Raw genomic sequence first — 20,156 nt, 5'->3', positions numbered from 1 at the left:
TCTCGATGATCAATCGATGACCAAGGACATAATCTTTTCCTGAAGATTTGGCTGGATCGGCTGCACTCTATATCCAAATTGCCCATCATGATCTCTCATCATCATTCCTCTTGCGTTGCTAGCTATAGCCATCTCCTGTTGTTGCTGCAATTTCCAAAATGCCATATATATATATATATATATATATATATATATCCATATTTCTCAAAACACAAACATACGTACTAATAGTTTCAAACCAAATATCATACGCAAAAGCCTTATATTAATTTACATACGTACCAGCTGGAAATGGAGTTGCCGATTCTCCTCTACAATCATCTTCTCCTGTACAAAATAAAATAAAAAAAATGATGTAATCATTTATACATATTTCAGTCCGAAAGCTAAGTAGTAAACAATATGAATTGTTATATTATGCTCACAGTTCTTCTCTTTGTCATGACGATCTCCGACTGTGACAATTAAGCAGACCAAATAAGAGTTAAATGTTTGAATGTATTTATACATATATACATGTGTATGAATGAATGAACGTAGAGATCTATGTACACATGCCTGGTGGTCTCGGACTTTGTCGAGGCCGTGTTCAATGGCGTGCTCTACAGCCATCAGGTTTTTTAAGTTGAGAGACTGTATGTCTTCCCCCTTCAAATGCCTGTATTCACAATTTATATTCAGTACTTAGCAAGATTACTTCTATCAAGATACCTCCGTAAAGATATGGCACTGTACTGAAGGGTGATCGACTGACCTGAGCTCCAGTTGTAAGCTATCGTTCTCTTTTTTTATCCTATCAATCTCATTGCTGAGGTTCTGGAGACCAATGTTATTCAGCATATATATATGTATTAGATGAGCATTTAGTAGATTTTAAGAATTTACATCACAGAAAAAAAAAAAAAAAAAACTTGTCTATATGCTAAACAAATTTAAGAAACAGATCTGATTAATAATGAAAAGTCTCGTCTCTCTCTGTTCATGTTTCATGCAGAACATATAGAACAGTAACACACATATATATATTGACATCTTTCTATGCATACACATAAATGGTATACAGCCCTCTGTATGCTTATTACTCTATAGAGATATATCTCATTTGTTAGAGCTTAACCTATGATTGTCAGAATTAATATAATAATATCTGAATTAAAATTAATTTTTAATTATCGAAAGTATATTTTCCCAGTTTTCAATTAGTTTTGAAAGTCACGCACAATGTAAAATCAGTAAACTGTTCAAATATTCTCATTTATATCACATCCCAGATTTTCTCTCAATAACCTAAAAATTGAATCTAACTCGTTTAAATGTTTAATATATGAAAACACAGTTGGTGTAATACATGATTAGATGTACTCTAGATCTGTAGTATATATTGAAGATCTTACAAATAAAGCACGAACAAAAGAAAAGAATAACTTCCATGTTTTGTGGTTCCATGTCTTGTGGAGTACAAGAAAATCAATGAAGAAGTTTGGAAGGCTACACACACAAAGAAACCTTTGTAGATCTGCATCTAGGGTTCGAGGTTTTTCTCCTTTGACATATTTTTAGGAAAAGAAAATTAAATAACTCATTTCATGATGATATATTATATCTAGCTCAGAATATTTGTTTTTGAGACAAAACACTAGCTAATAGTAGATCTGCATCTAGGGTTAAAAATTCAAGGGTCTTTTGACATGTTTTTGGCAAAGAAATAGAAAACCCATTTCATGATTTTGGCCATGGAATATTATTTGAGACAAATAAACTATAGATTATAAAGAGAGAGAGAGAGATAGAGAGAGAGAGCTAGTACCTCATGCTTAGCATCCCATAGTTTCTTGCCAGATAACTTCTGATATTGGTCCAGCATAGCACCAAGATCCATGGAAGGACAGCAATAATCAGTCATCTTACCATTACTCGCAAAGATTATGAGAGCAACTTTTGCATCGCAAAGAACTGTGATCTCTTTAGCCTTCTTGACCAACCCAGTCCTCCTCTTTGAGAACGTCACCACCCTGTTGTTTGGGTTTTCTATCCTCTTTATCTCTATCTTTCCTCTACCCATCTTTCTCTCTCTCTCTCTCTCTCAGTACTCTTTCTCAATTTTAGGGTTTTGGTATGAAATTGTTAAGATGTGGAGGAGAGGATATGTGGTTTATATGAAGAACAAGAAGAGGAGCATTGGCTTTAAAGCAACATTGATGAGAGAGAGAGAGAGAGAGATAAATGTTTGATTAATCTTGAGAGGTGAAGAGAGACTTTGACAGTTTGGGATTGAAAACAAAGCTACTTTCTTAATGGCACAGTCATGGAAGGCTTGTTTTTGTTTCTCTTATTACACATAGTCATAGCCAACTCTATTCTCTCTTATTTTTTACACTACCAAAAATATTTTCTTTAAAAAAAATGAAGTAACATAATAAAATAAATTTAAAAGAAAATTAGCTAATTTGCTTAATGAACACTCTTTGCATGTGATTGATGTTTATTTGCTTTCATTTGATTTGATTATCTGTCTTTCTCTTGATAGATTAAAGTGTCGCTTGATTAACCTATGGTCTCTTCCATACAATGTTTTCTTCAATGAACTGTAGATTGAGATTAGTTTGAGAAAAAACTATTATTATATGTCTAAAAATATCAAATATTAATTACATATGAAATGTGATCAAACTTTGCTTTACACTTATATATATAATTAGATTTGAGATTTAAAAGAGTTCCGATGGGTATTCAGTGACAAAATCAAAAGTACAATTGTGTGACATCATATAATTAATAATTAAGCTACTATAAAATCATTCTGCACATAAACTTCTCATTTCGTCTATCTAGAAATTGAATTAACCCGTCAACCAACAAAATTAAATTAAATTAGCACCGGAGTTTTGAATCTTTTTATAGTTTTAAACCAACAAGATCTCTCTGTAGATTTTAGAACCACCTTTATTTTTCTACAGGTTCTTACTTTGGTAAAGCCAAGACTTGCTATTTCAGGAACTCTATGTCATATATAGGTCTTATCGAATATCGTAGCTACACTATAAAAATCAAACAACTTAAATTATTGAAAAAAAAAAAGGAACAGTGTAATTGCCGAAGACTTTGGTATAACCACTGGAACTTATCATGCTTACACATTATATTAAGGGGAAAATGACATGCATCATGTTGTTGAAAACAAAACAAGCTAAGTGTTTTGACCAAAACAAAGACTACAAAACAACTAAACAAGTGTATGGTTTTTCTAAATTCACGTCAATCAGACACGTGTCGAATTATTGTGGAAGTTTGTGGTCGTATGTCGTACTTACTACTTAGAACGTACGGACATACTATATTAAAACTGTGAATATAGGTGAGAAACGTCTCCCTAGCTACACCGAAACAAAAACACCATATTGGTATTGAATTAGATTAACATATGTGTCTTTATATATTTCTAACTTCGGTTCATGTTTGGGATTAATTCGTGAGTGATTTAAGTATTGTGAAGGCAAATTTTGTCTGAGATCATACATGAAAACTAGACAAACTGGATCAAGAAGATGGAAAAGTTTTATGAAATGTGGTAATAATATATAGAAGTCATCTCAATGATGTGGAAAACCACTTCTTCTTTTTTTTTTTTTTTGGCAACAGAATAATCACATATCGAACTCATACTAATCACAGAGTATAAGACGTTTATATAATGACTTGAAAACAAGTCTTTATTCTCTCAAAAAGAATAAAAATACGTACATGACTGTAATAGAATTAAGGAGAGTATAAGGTATAAAACAAACACATATTGATTAACTAAAAAGTTTCAAGTGTGTGAACTCAAAAGAGAGCAACAACAGCGGAAACAAAAGCGACCAAGAAAGTAGCACCTCCTAAAGAAGAAGCGGCGGCATTTCCAGCAGCTGGAGTAGTGGTGGTTCCGCTAGAGCCGGAAGGTGTTGTGGTCCCGCCAGCAGTGGGGGGAGTGGTGGCTCCTCCGGCACCTGGGGTTGCCCCAGCTGGTGCAGGAGAAGCACCGCCACGAGCACCTGGAGCTGGAGTAACACCTCCTCCTGTAGCACCAGCAGCAACTACATTGATAGAGAGTTTTTGACCAAAGCGGCAATGGTCACTGACGGTGCAGATAAAGTATTGTGGTCCAGTGGTGTTTAGCCTGATTTTGACCGGAGGAACGGTCATGACGCTTGTGGGTTTCTCTTTGTCGCAGTTATCATATGCATCTTTTGTTACAACTGCCACATCGTGCCTTTCAGGAGCGAAATTAAATTCTGTAATAAAAATATCAAAAAGTTATAATATCATTAGTTTTTTAACAAACTATGATCTCTTGCGCGTAGCCAATGATTGAATATACACTATCAACATCAGTCGGTGGAAACTTAATTGATCTTTTTTTTTTATGTAGTTCAAATATGCTCAAAATTATATATATAGAACCAAAGAAGTAACATCACCGACATGATCGGAAAAATCGACAGTTACAGAAACAAAGAAATAGAAAACTCACCGAGCTCGTCGCCTACTTTGAAAGTTTTACCGGCCGCCCAGGTAGTATAGAAGTCGAGGTCCATAGGTCTCGTCCACTCGGTATCACCACCAACATCGTGGTCCTCCGTCTCAGCGAATACAGCAACGGCAGCAAAAGCCAAAACCAAAAACGTAACCGTTTTGAAAACTCCGGCCATTTTGTTTTTTTTTTTTTGTGTTGAAAGGACTCAGGTCACCCCTTTAATCGTTTCTTGGTCGATTTAAACTATATCTGTATGTCGTCTCTTTAAAAAATTTTAAATGACCCTTTTGATTTTTGTGTGTGTTTGTAATGGTTTCAAAAAAGTCTTGCAAACTATTTATAGGACAATAAAGGAGAGGTTGTTCACAAGGGGTCAATTACGAAAGATACGCGAAGACGCGTTACGTGGTGTGTCTTTGAATTATTCAACTTTAGATTTTATCCCTTTTGGTCAGTCAATCTTTGCCTGCTAAGGTTTTTTTTTTTTGTCCACAATTGTTATTTTTAGCGCGTGTTAAAAAAAATAGTCCATAATAAAATTTTAATCAAGTTAAAAAAAAAACGTGATTAAATTATTAGCCTTCGATATTTTAGTGTTCACATTAAAAATAAAATTCTAATAATAACAGTTAACACGGTGGTGGTAAAGGGCATCGTTGAATAGTAAGGATACTAATAATGTTTGAAAGAAACAAGAGAGTTAAATGTCAATGGATATGGCTGAACTATTAGGTACGTGTTAATGTACGTCGACATCTAGCCATCTAGGCAATTTGTTATACATGGATAACATTTAAGAAATTTCTAGGGTCGATATTGTCAATGAACGATCCCTCTTTCTTTGCGTGGGTCCGTTGGCACCAACTCTGGTCGTGCTCAATAAAAATCAACCCAAAAGAATTACGAATGCGGTCATAAACCGAAACCAAAAGGGGTCAAAGTCGCGTCAGACTTGTTGAGTTTTGAAAAATTGGCCAAAAACCGATCAAGGACCAAAGTGATTGATTAATCCGATTCTAAGAAGGGCCTATAAGCAGTGTGAGATTGGTTATTTCTGTTTCAAGAGTAAAACAAAAGCCTAACCAATCCAAAGACACATGATCAAGATTCAAGAACCTTCTTGCTCTAAACAAGAATCACTGTCTGAAACTTGTTTTCTTGGACAAGTTCTTACATTATGTCCCTTTTTCTTGCAGAACCCACAAGCATAGCCTCCTCTGACTTTACCAACACCATCTTCCTCAGAATCGCCAACACGGCCACTGAGTTTCACTCTGGTCAGTTTCTGGCATGTTCTGCTGTTGTGACCGCTCTCACCGCATATTCCACATTTGTGATACCTTGTGGAAATGCCTTTAGTGACCTTTGGTTTCGACTTAGGACAGGTTCTTCGGTTATGACCTTTATCACCGCAAAGCCTACATCTAATTCTTTTGTCCGCATCAGTGCCCAGTTCTGGACAGTAATGGCTTCTATGGCCTTCCTGTCCGCATTTCTTGCAGTAAAATTTAATTCCTGAAACAACACAAAATGAATTTTTACCATTTCCTGGCTTGCACTTGCACAAGAAACTGTCACCATAAAAGGAAAATCAAAACCTATATATATCTACAGTTTCTCTCTGAAACAACATGGTATCTCACATTAACAGTGTAAGCGCCAATGATATCCAAAGATATATACTATTGCTACCTTAAGTAACAAAGTCTCAACCTAATTCGTACCACATTAATTAGAGAATGTAAGCAGAGAAAGTTGCAGAACGAAAAAGAGTACTAAACTGAGCTAAACTCTGAATTTCTACTAAGAACTGATATTTACCTTTCATGGATAAGCTTCTCTGTTCTCGGTTTTCGGGGTTACTGAAGAAAGATTTCATAGATTCTGATGCATGCTTTCTAGCAGCTGGTGTTCCTTTAGCTTTCTAGAGCACAAATAACACTAAGCAGATTCAAGTAAACAAAACCAAAAGTTGCAAAACAAAAATGGAATTTATGACAGACCTTAATTGCAGCTACCCTTTGAGCATGAAGGACAGGATCACGATGTATAATCTTCATTCGCTTACTAAAAAGTCCAGTCTTGGCATTGAGACTCTATAATAAAACCATATTTAGACTTGACTATAACAATACACCATGGATAGGGTATGATGATTTCATGAAGAGGAGGAATACATGAATAAGACTAACTTTAAGAGATCGGCTGATCTTTTGTCCAACTTCAGGAGTCGGTGACTGGTAAATCCGCTTCGATTTTCTCCTTTTATTGAACTTTATCTCTAGATTATCAACCTCATCATCCTCCTTTACTCTAAATGGAGAACTGTGGCAGAAAAAGAAAAAGAGAGAAGAGATTTAGTAGTCAAAGAATGAACAAAAATGAGATTTAGTAGTCTAGAATAACATTACCTGGATCTAGCTTTCTCCCAAGGTCGTTCATCGATGGATTCTTCCCATATGACACAATCTCCCAAACATCTGAGACAAGTCATTATGCCCTACACAAAATTTTAGAGCAAAGTTCAATAACATTGTAACGCAAGAGTTTGAAGTCTCTCACAAAACGCTTTTTGAAGTACCTTTCCTTTGCATTGAGGGCAGTCCAATCTAGACCTATCGATTCCGCAATTTGAGCATGAAGTATAACCTCTTCCTCTACAAGTTGGACATGGAAGCTCTCTAATGTACTGACCGTTTGGACCAAACCATGACCTTGGTTCGCGGGAATCACCAGATATGATCCTGAATAAACCAACCATCACCAAATTGATCGTATTCTCACAAGAGACCTTACGGGTGAATTCACTTTCAAGTGTTGGAAACTCTTACCTGGGCTTGAAATCAACACCAAACAGTTCCTCTGAAGGATCATAACCTATCTGTCGCTGTTCAAAGCAGGGCATAAAAAAAAGGAAAAATCCCATCAATGTGAGTACAAAGAGTGGAGAATGGTATACGATTTGTAAGAGATAGACATAGATAGTAGTAGTAGTAGTGATATAATACACTGTTTTGTCTGGAAGATGAAACTGAACCATCGTTGTTGTCCGAAGAAGAAGAAGAAACCGCGCGAGGAAAGAAGGCGAATTTTGAGTTGGGATTGAGTAGAAATAGAGATCGGGTGTTCTTCTTTCTGTTCCATTGTGGCTGAGAAACCTGAAATCTAGCATGAATCGAGCACATGAGGAGATAACAAACCCCCTGTGGTTAAAAAAACTTATCAAGGAAGATCAGTAACACCCACCACACACACACACACACACACACACACGAGCGTTCGTCTGGGCAAAGAGAATCTTTCTTTAACTTGCTGTGCCTTCGAAATTGTGGCTAATACGCGGGGACGATACTTACGTGGCACATGTTTTTTCCACTCTCTCTAATTGAACCCAGAGAGTTGCAAAATTTAAACACATGATTCTATATAATCGACCTTTTTAATTTTATTTTGATCGTATAGGTGAACAATCCTGATTGATGATTAAAAAATCAGATACAAAAAAAACAATCATCTCAAAATGAATATAAAATCAAAACACATGATTCTAGGTAAAAAAATTCTACTCTCACAATAAGGAAAAAAAAAAAAAAAAGTAAAACTAAGAGATTGGAAAAGTTACAAGAAACAAGAGACCATCGTCCTTGTTTGTTAACAGCAAACACCATCACTTCCTGCTGAGCCGAACGGTATTCTCTCCGTCTTTTCAGACCCAAATGTGTATTCGATACCTAAACTTGCATTATCCTCCTCATTTAACACCTCTTCGCTCCCAGAAGGAAAGTCAAAGACCAGCGGCGACTTATTATCCCTTCTCTTACTGTTGAAACTATATTGAGGAATCTCATCATCCTTTATTGCTCCATGATGACTTGTTACGGCAATACCACCACTTGGAACTGGGCTTGTTGTGAATGGCATGATTGATGGAGTTGTGGGCTCGGATGATGTTGCTCCTTCAGATGAAGAGACAGGGAATGTGAAGCCAGCGTTGGTACCCGAAGGGACTGCCCATTTTTGGAATGGCTTGGCTATTGAGATCGATGGAAGTACAGGTTTATTATTTCCCAGTGAATGAGATGGTGGTTTGTAGAGATTTGCAGGTTCGCCTCCAAAAGAATAGGGAACAGCTTTTGCTGCGTCCTGAGAAGAAGTGACATTAATTTTCTACAAGAACAAAAAATTCAAACTGTTAGAAGTTTATCACTTTCCGCAGAGATCTCGGTTGTTTTTAAAGTCACAAAAGATGTATTAACTCATGAAGCTTGTAAGAGATAAAAGCAGCAAAGAAACCAAAACCTTAACACCCTAAACCTTGATGCAATATGCGTTAAGATAAAGAAAAGAATCAAGTGCTCAAAATACCTCTCCATGTGTGCTTCTGGAAAGAGAACCCTTAGGGTTCCCTAACTCATATTGGACTGCGGTACCACTGCTACCTGCTTCTTGAGTTCCACTGAATATTCCATTTGACGCTGGAGCGGTCTTGGTCATTCCATTTTGGGTGTCAGCAGTGCTAGTTGCAGGAGGTTTAAGCACAAAGAACGACTGAGAGAAAATGTTCTGCACATCTTCATTCAATTTAGCTGAGCCATCCTTTTTCACATTATTGTCCTTTGAGCTGCTTTGTTCAACGGTTTTCGAAGACTGTGGATATCTCCACGAAGTGGCAAGCTTTAGCTCAGCAGATTTACCTCTCGGGTTGGACTGGGACCGTACAACCTTATCCAATATTTTCCTAGCAATCTGACTAGAATGTGGAGGCACAGTCGGGGTACCAACAACTTCTGACTCTTTATGCTTACCATAAGTTGTTGTCTGGGACCTCGATAGGTAATCTGATTCCCCTGTTTCAGAGCTCTTTATGATATCAGAATTTTCAAAACGAGATGAACCACGTGAAGGTCGTGAATAAGGAGACACAATGGATGGCGTGGTGCTCTGGCGAGATCTTCTACTGGGTCCAAAAAGTCCACCATCTCTTCCCTTGCTAAGCTGTACACATTAGAAAGTGGTTTATCAGTTTCAACTGAGGAAATAGGATTCAGCATATAGAAGAAACCCAGGTAAGATTCAAAAAGTGGCATAATGATGACTCTAATTTAAATCCAAGTTTTGCAAAAGGTAAAAAGACCTAGAGAATCGACACTATGATCAACCACCCTTTCATTTCACATTCTTTAAGTATACATTAGATAACCAGTCAAACACTATTTAAGCCATAATAAATCAATTTCATCAATCTAGTGACAGAAACGGTACTTTGAACCAATCAAGTAACCACTACAGTCCCTTTGCATAACATTCCATCTTAGGTAGATTTCCTAACACCAGCTCAAAAAGTAAAGGTGGAACTAATTTTTCATAGAGAATATCTCATTGGGACCTAAATGAAACAAAAATTATATGATTCTTCTATTCGATAAATTGACTGCCTATTCGCTGATCAAAGTCAAGAAGGGTTGGCACTTGCAAGTTAATAGATGACATCGGATTTGTTTTTGGGTAAAAATAGATAACATTAGACATAGCTAGATATATACTCTAGAAAGTGGGAATGTTTAGTACTGTAGACTTCTTATCCCTTCTGAAGTCCCATAAAAAAAGCTCCAGGACAATTCAAAATCATCAAGCATCAAAGTTAAGAACGACGTGTTAGAAAAAAGCCACCCAAAACATCTATTTAAGGAGTCTGGAAGTGAAAATGACCAGGAAAAGTACCATAGTTTCTTTAAGCTTGTCTTAAAGTTTACAAATGTAAATAGTAAGCACACTATGTTATAACTCTTATAGGAATCAGAATTATAGAGCATAAAGAGATAGATACCTGGCCATATCTTGTCTGCACACTTTGAGAGGGAGACTGGAGGTTGCTTAGGCGCTTGCTACTATCGTTCTGCAATTGCATCAACTGGGCAAAATAAAAGAATGAAACACCTCAAATATACCAAAGATTTTTGACCAAAAAAGTATAAAGTAAAACCTCCACACACCTTTGACTTCGAATTTGAAAGGATGGTTCTAGAATATGGGGTCCTTGGAAAATTTTGAAGCCCAAAGCTTTCTCGTTGAGGAGTTGCGAAACCAGATTGCTCAGTTGACTTAATACCAGGCCAACAAGCAGAAGGCTTGCTTGATGGTGATGCAAGCGATGATTTTCCGACAAGCATACCCGTATCAAAACAATCCTTTTCATTTCTTGCTACAAAACTTTGGGAGCTACTTAATGATGTCTGGCCTCCCATGTATGCCTTAGCAAGTTCTGCAGGTGAAAGACCAGCTTCATCTTGTATCTGTTTGTCTCTGTCAAAAATCTATAAGAAAAAGTAAATGCGAAAAAGGTGAGAAAACTAAAACATTAATTGAAGAAATAACGACCAGAGAAGAAAGAGACACCAACTCTTTGATGAACCAAATATATGAAACTAAATAGCTCTTTCTGTTTACCTATTTCTTAATAACTTTTCACAAACAGTCCAACCTCAAACTACTCATAAAATCTGCAAACTACACTTCTAGAAGTTTCCGGCAACTCATGTATAAATGCTACTATGCTAGTGTCATCAGAACATCCTAACAAAAAAAGGCTGGATAGCAAGCAACTCACAATTGACTTAGGAAGTGGGGTTGGTGTAGTCCATAGTTCACTATTTGCATCCCTGCCCCCAATTGGCTCTTTTCTCTTATCTAAGAAACTCATATTTTTCTTGGCTCCCTCTCTCAAAGAAATCTCCAAAGTTCTCTCGTCTCTCTTAACATCAGGTAGATCAATAGCCCTTGAAGTAATTATCTCTATGAGACGATCAGTTTCAGCCCTGGATGAAAATTAAAAGATGTCAGTGTAAAAGTGGTCTACGTAAAAAAAAAAAAAAAAATTAGAACTGTAAAAAAAAAAGATAACACAAAGGCCATGAAATTCAAGCTGGCAGCAAATAAGATACTAATGACCGAGACATGACTAAGAAGCATTAACAAAATAACAATCAAAAGGAAAGAAATTTCCATCAAACATCATTTGAATGCAATTATGCAATGAATGAATACACATAATAACATACAGTGAAAACGATTTCCCTTCCATTAGCCTTTCAAGCTCCGAGATTGCAACGGTATCATTTATAGCTGTTTCCCCTCTTATCTGTGCACTGATACTGAAATTTCCTTCGTTCACGTTTGCTGTACCGCTAGGTCCTCCCTTTTCAAATGACGATGACTCTAGTTTCTGCACAGTTTCCCGAATCATTTAAAGCGAGAAAATGGTGTGTTTTAGCTATTGTAAATCACAAAAGCAGGTATCAAATGAAGTAGAGCACAAAACAGTAAGATTACATCTTTTTAATGTTATACATAAATCTGTCTTATACTTTTATTATATTACTACAATTTCACAAAGAGGAAAAAAAATTCATGACTGTTTTCTTTGGTAACACATTCTTTATTCTACTAAATCAGATGCAATAGAAAACATCCCGATAAGAAAAAAATGAAACCTTGCTCACTTTGAGATCTCAGTGTAGAATCAATTGAGAAATTAACGAAAAGTCGCCTAACCGTAAACTGTCAAAGATACCAAAAACTCATTTGAATAAAACTTCAGTATGATAAAGAATGCTTTTATATGGTGGCCCTTATTGCAAAAGCGATTGATAATATAGCACATGAAAAAAGACCACAAGAAAACACATTAACAAGTTCAAAAGAAATCAGCTTAGTTAAAGCAGTAAGTTCCCCAATTAAGTTTAAGAAAAGAGAGGAGGAGGAGATGAAAGACGCTTACATTTGAACTTGTGGTTGTAATCGGATCATTCTCCTGTGTATCATCATTCTGCAACTTATCTAGTAGAAAGAAAGGCCAAATGTTAAACCATGACAGCTGGAATGAAATCCATTAGCCGATACTAGACAACATAACTCATCTCTGTGGACTAAATTGTAAATACATCCTCAAACGATGAAATAACAGTTGCCCAAGGACTAAATCTATCACTCACTTGACACTAGGAGCAATTTAGTAACACTAAAACATACATGTAGTCAATATCAAAGTTGTCTCACTAGCAAGAGATAAACAGAGGCTAATACTAACAAACCGCAATCAGAAAAGCCTTACTTCTATAAAATTCCACTTCAATCAAAACCAATATAACCTTCTTCTAATTTACAGGATCAAAACAATTTCAACAAACCCTAGATACTCATAACCAAAGGGATTCTAATAAAAACAGATACAACCATGGATGGAGGTAAATCAAATTAATCAACTCCCAAAACTGATAAATTTTTCCCGGCATAAAAGCCTTTAAACGGAGGCTAGAAAGAGCGGAAAAAACCTTGATGTTGATCTTGATCGTCTGGAGCGGTAAGAGCAGGAGCGGAGGTGGCTTTCGAGAAGAAGTAGGGAAGAATCCTCGTAGCGCCGCCGGAGATAATCCGATAAGCAGGATCGACGATTCTCGAGATCCACGGCCTCCGTTGTATCTGGTTCTGTGGTGGTCGAGAATACGGCGTCGCCGCATGCCTCCTCGCGGGTTGCCGCGTCAATTTGCCACCAGCACCTCCCGTCGGATAGCTCGACGTCGCCGCCGCCGCCGCCGCGGAGAACGACGCTTCTCCTTCCATGAACTCTCTTTTGTTTCAGTGTTCCTTTTCTCAAATTTTTTTACCACTCTCTTATAGGAAAAATATATTTTGAGTTCTCTCTCTCTGTTGGTATCCCGAAAAAAATATATTCGTAAAAGTGTAGTTGCGCTATTTTAAAGTCAAAGAGTTGTTTGTTGTGTTGTTCATGTGTGGGTGTTTTTTAAAAAACATTTTTATCTTTGAAAATTATTTTTGTTAACATGTTTTCCAAATAATCCAGAAAAAAAAAAACAGAATAAAACAAATTAGTTTATAGGAAAATTGGACAAAAAAATAACCATGATTTTTGTATTTAGGATTTTAGTCTAAACACAGCCTAAATAACAATCTCTAACGTATAAAAGAAATATTTTATTTAGGATTTAGGATTTTGTTGGTTAATTATATGTCACTTTAGAGTTTTTTTGTTTTTTTTGTAACACTAATTTCTTAAAAAATTATTTTGCTTACTAGCATATTATTTTACTGTAGTTTAAAAATTAGAACACATTTTAGTATTGGGTTTGTGTGATTGCTCGTATACTGTACTTGCTAGTGGGAAAGGTACTGCACGATTTAGTCTCAAGATCGAGGCGGTTTAGGATGTATTAAACACCATGGTTGGCAGCTAAAGGGATTTTGCTTCTGTAGAGTTAAGTACCCTATTCTGCTGATCACAGTCTACAAAACTTCAGGTCTCGTGGGCTGTCACTCACTGCCCTTGTATCTCTGGCTGAGCATACTCTTAATGGACTTTTTAATGTTACGAGACTTCTATTCGATTGTCTTTGCTCGACATGACTGGACTGACCCAAATAGGTCTTAACAAGAGGTGCCAGTCGTTCTCCTGACGACCACTATCAGCCTCACTAATGGCTAATGGCATCGAAATGGCACCTGCATCAGCATAAGAACAAAACTAGCAGCAAGTCGTCTTCATGGGTTGTTCTCCAATCTCTATTTGTAATAGGTTTGGTGTGTGCAGACTTAATTCTAGACCGATCAGTCTCATCTAAAAATAGATATATAGCCTAACTTCGTTATGTGTCTCCTCCATAGGCAAGTTATTGAAGAATAGAACTCACGATTTACATCCATCAAAAAAGCAAAACTTTTTATTCCATATCTTCTTATTTTACTGCCAGCGGTATTACTACAACTGAGACCAATTTTGAACACCAAGCATCGAGACACCCCCCATAGAGACTTGATTAAAGAATTCACATTAAACAAAAGGGTTAGATAAGATCGTAGACGGTACCACGTTTCTCTAAATCTATTAAAAGGACTGGATTGGTAATGCCGACCACGAGAGTTTAAGACATGGCCGTGATTGGAGAAGATCCNAGGCTTAGTTCTAGACCCGTCAGTCTCATCTAAAAATAGATATATAGCCTAACTTCGTTATGTGTCTCCACCATAGGCAAGTTAATGAGGAAAACAACTCACGATTTACATCCATCAAAAAAGCAAAACTTTTGATTCCATATCTTATTTTACTTCCAGCGGTATTACTACAACTGAGACCAATTTTGAACACCAAGCATCGAGACACCCCCCATAGAGACTTGATTAAAGAATTCACATTAAACAAAAGGGTTAGATAAGATCGTAGACGGTAACACGTTTCTCTAAATCTATTAAAAGGACTGGATTGGTAATGCCGACCACGAGAGTTTAAGACATGGCCGTGATTGGAGAAGATCCGGTGAAGAAACTCATGCGAGAAGTTTGATGCTCAAGTTCTTCATCATGTCTCTCTTCCTTCTCCTCTTCTTCTTCCTCTTCAGCATCCCAAAGAAATCGAGCATACGAAGCTTGTACATAACTGTAGATAACAACAACAAGTAACGTTAGTCAGAACTTAAGCACAAAAGCCACACAGTAACTTACTAAAGCCCCAACAAGAAGAGAGCTTGATAAAGTTTGAATCTTGCTTTACCAGTCCTCAGGAGCAGCTGCTACAGCTTGATTGAAGTAAGTCTCAGCACGAGATGAATCCTTATGAATCTTCCAAACCAACTCAGCGTACATGGCTAGAACATTACCATCATTAGGACTCACCAGAATCGCTCTCCCACAATACTCCTCTGCTTTCAAGTAATCTTTTCGAACCTGTTTCAAATCATTCAATGACACACACATATCTCAATTAACAATCCCCAAAATCAAAGATCCAATTCAATTCAGATCTAAGAAAGACAAAAGAGTGAAACTTTATTCATAAAACTGTACCTCCTTCAAGAATTTAGCGTAATTGCTTAGAAAGATCCCATTCCCAGGATTCGCTTCAATCATCTTACGATAGTGAACATCTGTGTTATCATCTCCTCCATCACCACCACGACCATCAGATCTACCACCACTCCTCCCTTTACCTCCGCCGTGAAACATCCCACCACCACCACCACCAGCAACCTCAGTATCTTCCTCCAAAGCCCAACTCATCCCCAAATCACCATCGTAAGACGACGTACGTATAAGGCCAAGACCAAGACCAAATCCGATACCTTCTTCCGTATCCTCCATCAGAGCACCACCGCCGGTCAAAAACTTACTACTCACCGGCGGTTTCGGCGATGTCAAATGTCGTAGATCGCTCTCCGACGCCGGTCTTTTCATCCTCCTAGCAGATTCGTCGCTAGAGTGTGCAGACATCGGGCTGTAACAACAAGAAGAGGAAGAAGACGCAGAGAGTGTTATGGATCTGTGACGCTGAATCTGATGAACAGATTCCGCTGCTTCGATCGGTGATTCCCTTGGACTCGAGACATGAACCAAGGAGTTGAGAAGTGGCGTTGAAGCGCTTCGTAGCAGCATCTCTTCTTGATCTGAGTTTTTGAGATTCTTGTTGAACGTAGAAGAAGAAGAAGAGATCGAGATTTGTTGTTTTCCAGGTTTATGGGTGTGTGTGAGCTGGGGGATGAGAAGTAGTGAAGACGATGCTTTTTTATATACAGAGAGGGGGCGAAACTCAATCTCAGCCGTCGATTAGTTTTTGATCACGTGGTGGATGTTTAATTAAATTGGTTAACTAAAATATATATATATATATATTTTTTTTCTCCTAACCTTATTATTCTCCACAAGTTGTGCAACTAAAATGATTTTTAATTTGACTTTGCTTTTGTACGATTGGTGTGCGTGTATATTCGTGCTCTGTTTGGTAGTTGTAGAGGACGATTTGAGAGCTAAACTCTCGTGCAAACGAATCAACGCGGCACCAACTTAACACACTTAAAGACTGTTTTGATATTTTTGTTTCGGGAAGTTCCGCGGAACTGCATGCAAGTGGACGGCAGTGTCACCTAAATAAATTGGTTCACGGCCAATATCTTTAACAATGACACGTGACAAAATTATTGAAATGCATCTACAGATGTACGGTAGATTCGTTTATTTTCACAACGTTATGTTATATGTTTTATCGCAAAAGATACAAATTATTGTTTTTTTCTTTTTTTTTTGAAAAGGAAATATACTAATTGTTTTATAAATAAAATGAATTGGAAATATATGAATAAATATGAGAATCAATTGGGGTGGGGGTGGGTCACCCCTTTTGATAGTACAGTTTATACGATTCCATGTGGCTCTCACAAAAGCTAATCGACGATTTTTGCCCATTATTATTTCTATCTTCGATTCTTTTGGGGTCCCATTCTAAGTTGATATAACATTGGCCAATTTTTGTTTTTTGGTCTGTGATACTGATTTCTTAATTACAGTTAAACCTCTATAAATTAATAATGTTGAGACTAAGACATTTTATTAACTTATAGTGATATTAATTTATAGATATATTTTTAATTGTTTATTTTTTAAAAAATTATGAATTGGAACAACTATAGCAAAATAAGATTAAACTTTCGGATGTTATAAATTTTATGGTTTAGGGAATTGAACTTGTAATATTTAGAAAGCATTATTTACAATAAATTACAAATATTATAGACAAATTGACTTATACACATGAGACACATAAATTCAAATCTATGAATAATAATATCAATTCTCCTATTTTAATAATCTGTCAAATTATCAAATTGTAAATGATGCATATCTAAAAATTAAAACTTTAAATTTAATTATTTGTATGACATGTTATAAAATATTTTAGAGATATCATTATAGGTTGAAAATACAACATTACAATTGTTCTATAGAATTGAGCTTTAGGAGAAACATACACTATTATATCAGTATATATATATATATATATATATATATAAATTTACATAATTATTAATTTATGATATTATTGGGACTATATTTTATAAGGAGATTTCGAAAAAATTATTATCTTATTATCTTATCGAATATTGTTAATTTTTACACTGACCCGACTTGGGACCAGCAAAATTTATTAATTTATAGTGTTTATTAATTTATAGAGTATTAATTTATAGAGGTTTTACTGTAGTACACTTTGATGTAAAGTAATATTAGTAAATAGTACAACTTAATTTAAGTTACCAAAAAGTGTTGGTTTAAAGAAATAAATATAATTATTTGTAAACGTAATTTATGTACTCTGCTCGTTGGTTTTTTTTCTTCTTGTGTTTCATTGTTGTATTGTGTTGTAGTTTTTGTTTTTCTCTTTTAACTTTTGGTTTACTCCGTTATTTATATTCTTTGTAATCTGTGACAAAAGTTTTATAGATACTTAAGATTGATACCAAAAAAAAACAATATACCTTACTAACCTTAAAAACATTTTATATATGTCTATTGTTTTAATATTTTTGTATACTTGAGAACCATACCTTTTCTTTTTTAATGCGAAGAAGTGTCACTTGTCAATTTAACTATATAATTAATCAAAAATTTATATATTTATAAATCCGAAACTCTCAATTTAAGAAAAAAAAAAAAGAAGAAGTTAAGATTATGAAAGTAGGGTTGCAAGAAGAGCTGTAATCTTAACATTTAAACTAGAATTCAAAGAACTCTATTATGAAAGAAGACCAACCGTGAGCTTTACGTCACATGGTCCAACTAACATATGAAAGCTATTAAGATCATGTTAATTTTAATTGGTACGATATCCTGAACCTTTGAAAAATTATCCTGTTTAATTATCACTTTCGTATTTTTTGTTTCCTGCGAAAGAAACACAACTACGATCCTTCTCTCTCGATATCAATTGGTTAAAATTGCAGCTCAATAATACAATACTAGAAATTACGAAAAGGCATTTCAATTATTGGTGAGGTGAGTTTTTTTTTTTCTTGGAGTCAAGCTGTTAACGATATGACTGAGGAGGGAAACTAAAACAAAAAGTAATAAAAGAAGTTTTATCTCCAAAAGTAGAACTGTCCAAAAATTGGAGATGTGTAGGACCAACGAGCGGAGTGCTCAACGGTGGAGAAGAAAGAGAAGGGGTCCTTGTCGTTGAGAAGTCTTCGTCTCTCTTCTTCATCTATGTACCTCTTTGTTTTTGATTCGCATCTAGTGGGTGTGCATTATGCAGCCTCATTTTATTGAATATCATTATAAACATATGCGCAAATGACAACATAGTTCAAACTACTAGGTTCGGTTCGTGGTGAATACAATTCAGCCACATAATTACATATTCAACTGCCACCATTCACCATTCATTTTCACTTAAAAGTCTAGTTCGGTGGTTCGGAACGAGTCTACATATTTCCTAAAATAAAGCACTTGTGATTCGTTGCCATTGAAACAACAATTAAGGATACCTCTATCTATACAAATCCATCAAACCTTATGCAAGTGTTGTAGGAGGAGTTTTTTTTACTTCGAATAGTGTACAAGTCAACAAGAGTTGTCCAGTCGAAAAAAACTCTTATTTAAATCCCCCTCGTTCAATAAAAGTTGGAGCAATATACGCTCCATAGAACGCCCTAAAATCAAATAGTGCAGTGTGTCATAATATATCTCTTTGTTCAGGTACAATCAAGTGGGTCTAGAACGAGCCTATGACTGACCAAACTAACAGTATTGAGATATACAATACAATAATGTTTCACCATACCAGAAATTGGAAGAAACTGGGATTACAACAGAAGAAGAAAATGCTGGTTAACATTCTAATTCCCTTGTTTGAAGAGAATGGATGAAAGACCTGCCCTCCATCCAAAAACCGCAGCTGGCATAGGCCTTTTGTGCAAAAGTGCTGCCAGACCGGCTGATACGCCCTGACCAGGAAGCCTCACCACCTCCTGATTAGCAATCGTCTCAGAAAACCTGTTTTTATAATCACATAATACTTTTATTTAGTAAGTTTCTTGTTACATCAACTCTGCAAAGCAAAACAATGCATATGATTCATGCTTCTTTGTAATGTTCCATTATAGTGAAACCTCGAATGAATATATTTTCGTAAGCAAAATTGCATTTTGGCAACTGTTTAACAGACTCTGAATCAACGAAATCCATCCAAAAAAAAAATATTAAAGTCTTTAGCAAACATAAAATTTCTCATACTAGCTACTCAGTTTCCATTGAGTAAGAAACAATTTCAGGCATTAAGTGATTTACAATGGTCAAAATGAAAGGAAAGCTTTGGCTCTTAACTAGCTTTGTACCCATCTTTCAAGAACGACATACACACTGTATTAAACCCATCAAGAATTCCAAAGAGACACCTAATTACTCAAAAGCGAAAAACATAGCATACAAAGATTTACTTACAATGGGGAAGGTGTAATTCCTTCAAAAGCAAAGGAGCTGAATCCCTGTCTTTGCTTGTGCTTAGGATTGGAAGAACAGATAATATAGACACGTCCACGGCGTTTCACTGTTTTACAAAACTCACACATCTTCTTCACAGATGATCTCACCTTCATTGCTCTTCACTCTGCAATTCACAACCTATCAATAAATATTGCAGCAACACAAAAAAAACTCATTTAGTGAAAAAATGAAAAGAGGAAAACTCTTAAAAGTATTCAGTTTTGAGATTCAAAACTAAAGATTTTAACCCTCTAAACATCTCATTTCTACTAATCTACCCAAAATTATTCCGAAATTGCAATTCTTGGTTTAATCCGATAAT

The 20,156-nt window shown here is 36.0% G+C and overlaps 6 protein-coding genes across 9 annotated transcripts in view; all 6 read right to left on the bottom strand.

Moving 5' to 3' along the window:
* Window positions 1-2,370, bottom strand: part of LOC104736099 (floral homeotic protein PISTILLATA-like) — a 3,762-nt gene extending 1,392 nt beyond the window's left edge. The window contains exons 1-6 of one of the 2 annotated variants that reach the window (XM_010456027.2): window positions 1,808-2,370; window positions 755-816; window positions 559-658; window positions 426-455; window positions 283-327; window positions 1-144 (exon numbers count right to left, since the gene is read on the bottom strand). In XM_010456027.2, coding sequence (XP_010454329.1) covers window positions 10-144; window positions 283-327; window positions 426-455; window positions 559-658; window positions 755-816; window positions 1,808-2,062 — 627 coding nt within the window. In that variant the 5' untranslated portion in view covers window positions 2,063-2,370 and the 3' untranslated portion in view covers window positions 1-9. The remainder of the gene's footprint in view (window positions 145-282; window positions 328-425; window positions 456-558; window positions 659-754; window positions 817-1,807) is intronic. The other variant, XM_010456026.2, reaches the window with a different exon arrangement.
* On the bottom strand, window positions 3,642-4,831 carry LOC104736098 (blue copper protein-like). The gene is made up of 2 exons (XM_010456025.1): window positions 4,511-4,831; window positions 3,642-4,271 (listed from the first exon to the last, which is right to left on the bottom strand). Exons 1-2 carry the CDS (start codon window positions 4,686-4,688, stop codon window positions 3,823-3,825), a joined length of 627 nt encoding a protein of 208 aa, XP_010454327.1. The 5' UTR covers window positions 4,689-4,831; the 3' UTR covers window positions 3,642-3,822.
* LOC104736097 (zinc finger CCHC domain-containing protein 9-like) lies at window positions 5,499-7,887 on the bottom strand. Its single transcript, XM_010456024.2, has 8 exons — window positions 7,522-7,887; window positions 7,345-7,400; window positions 7,095-7,257; window positions 6,925-7,013; window positions 6,706-6,838; window positions 6,517-6,609; window positions 6,335-6,437; window positions 5,499-6,028 (listed from the first exon to the last, which is right to left on the bottom strand). The coding sequence occupies exons 1-8, from the start codon at window positions 7,696-7,698 to the stop codon at window positions 5,622-5,624; spliced, it is 1,221 nt and encodes a 406-aa protein (XP_010454326.1). The 5' UTR covers window positions 7,699-7,887; the 3' UTR covers window positions 5,499-5,621.
* On the bottom strand, window positions 7,977-13,222 carry LOC104736096 (nuclear pore complex protein NUP1). Its single transcript, XM_010456023.2, has 8 exons — window positions 12,844-13,222; window positions 12,291-12,349; window positions 11,572-11,735; window positions 11,121-11,328; window positions 10,507-10,827; window positions 10,341-10,424; window positions 8,879-9,508; window positions 7,977-8,680 (listed from the first exon to the last, which is right to left on the bottom strand). The coding sequence occupies exons 1-8, from the start codon at window positions 13,130-13,132 to the stop codon at window positions 8,165-8,167; spliced, it is 2,271 nt and encodes a 756-aa protein (XP_010454325.1). The 5' UTR covers window positions 13,133-13,222; the 3' UTR covers window positions 7,977-8,164.
* Window positions 14,335-16,071, bottom strand: LOC104736095. Of its 2 annotated transcripts, XM_010456022.1 has the most exons (4): window positions 15,368-16,071; window positions 15,075-15,247; window positions 14,801-14,960; window positions 14,335-14,439 (listed from the first exon to the last, which is right to left on the bottom strand). In XM_010456022.1, the coding sequence occupies exons 1-3, from the start codon at window positions 15,950-15,952 to the stop codon at window positions 14,810-14,812; spliced, it is 909 nt and encodes a 302-aa protein (XP_010454324.1). In that variant the 5' UTR covers window positions 15,953-16,071; the 3' UTR covers window positions 14,335-14,439; window positions 14,801-14,809. The 2 variants fall into 2 exon arrangements, with proteins under 2 accessions (XP_010454324.1, XP_010454323.1); XM_010456021.2 differs by lacking the exon at window positions 14,335-14,439 and having other exon boundaries at window positions 14,584-14,960.
* LOC104736093 overlaps window positions 18,924-20,156 on the bottom strand; it is a 1,955-nt gene continuing 722 nt past the window's right edge. Inside the window, exons 2-3 of one of the 2 annotated variants that reach the window (XM_010456019.2) lie at window positions 19,793-19,972; window positions 18,924-19,345 (exon numbers count right to left, since the gene is read on the bottom strand). In XM_010456019.2, coding sequence (XP_010454321.1) covers window positions 19,189-19,345; window positions 19,793-19,947 — 312 coding nt within the window. In that variant the 5' untranslated portion in view covers window positions 19,948-19,972 and the 3' untranslated portion in view covers window positions 18,924-19,188. The remainder of the gene's footprint in view (window positions 19,346-19,792; window positions 19,973-20,156) is intronic. The other variant, XM_010456020.2, reaches the window with a different exon arrangement.

The sequence above is a fragment of the Camelina sativa genome, chromosome 13 (assembly GCF_000633955.1).
Source record: "Camelina sativa cultivar DH55 chromosome 13, Cs, whole genome shotgun sequence".
Lineage (NCBI taxonomy): Eukaryota > Viridiplantae > Streptophyta > Magnoliopsida > Brassicales > Brassicaceae > Camelina > Camelina sativa.
This window is presented reverse-complemented; position numbering and strand designations above follow the sequence as displayed.

Excerpts from the sequence above, each read along its gene's own strand:
- LOC104736095 (XM_010456022.1), bottom strand. The coding sequence starts at position 15,952 with ATGCTGCTACGAAGCGCTTCAACGCCACTTCTCAACTCCTTGGTTCAT. Across the intron at positions 15,248-15,367 it reads ACGCTAAATTCTTGAAGGAG|GTTCGAAAAGATTACTTGAA; the intron begins GTACAGTTTTAT and ends GATTTGAAACAG. Across the intron at positions 14,961-15,074 it reads GCAGCTGCTCCTGAGGACTG|TTATGTACAAGCTTCGTATG; the intron begins GTAAAGCAAGAT and ends TGTTATCTACAG.
- LOC104736096 (XM_010456023.2), bottom strand. The coding sequence starts at position 13,132 with ATGGAAGGAGAAGCGTCGTTCTCCGCGGCGGCGGCGGCGGCGACGTCG. Across the intron at positions 11,329-11,571 it reads GAAGGGAAATCGTTTTCACT|GGCTGAAACTGATCGTCTCA; the intron begins GTATGTTATTAT and ends ATTTTCATCCAG. Across the intron at positions 9,509-10,340 it reads TGCAGACAAGATATGGCCAG|CTTAGCAAGGGAAGAGATGG; the intron begins GTATCTATCTCT and ends TAATGTGTACAG.
- LOC104736097 (XM_010456024.2), bottom strand. The coding sequence starts at position 7,698 with ATGTGCTCGATTCATGCTAGATTTCAGGTTTCTCAGCCACAATGGAAC. Across the intron at positions 7,014-7,094 it reads GCCCTCAATGCAAAGGAAAG|GGCATAATGACTTGTCTCAG; the intron begins GTACTTCAAAAA and ends AATTTTGTGTAG. Across the intron at positions 6,438-6,516 it reads AAAGGGTAGCTGCAATTAAG|AAAGCTAAAGGAACACCAGC; the intron begins GTCTGTCATAAA and ends TTTGTGCTCTAG.
- LOC104736098 (XM_010456025.1), bottom strand. The coding sequence starts at position 4,688 with ATGGCCGGAGTTTTCAAAACGGTTACGTTTTTGGTTTTGGCTTTTGCT. Across the intron at positions 4,272-4,510 it reads CAAAGTAGGCGACGAGCTCG|AATTTAATTTCGCTCCTGAA; the intron begins GTGAGTTTTCTA and ends TTTTTATTACAG.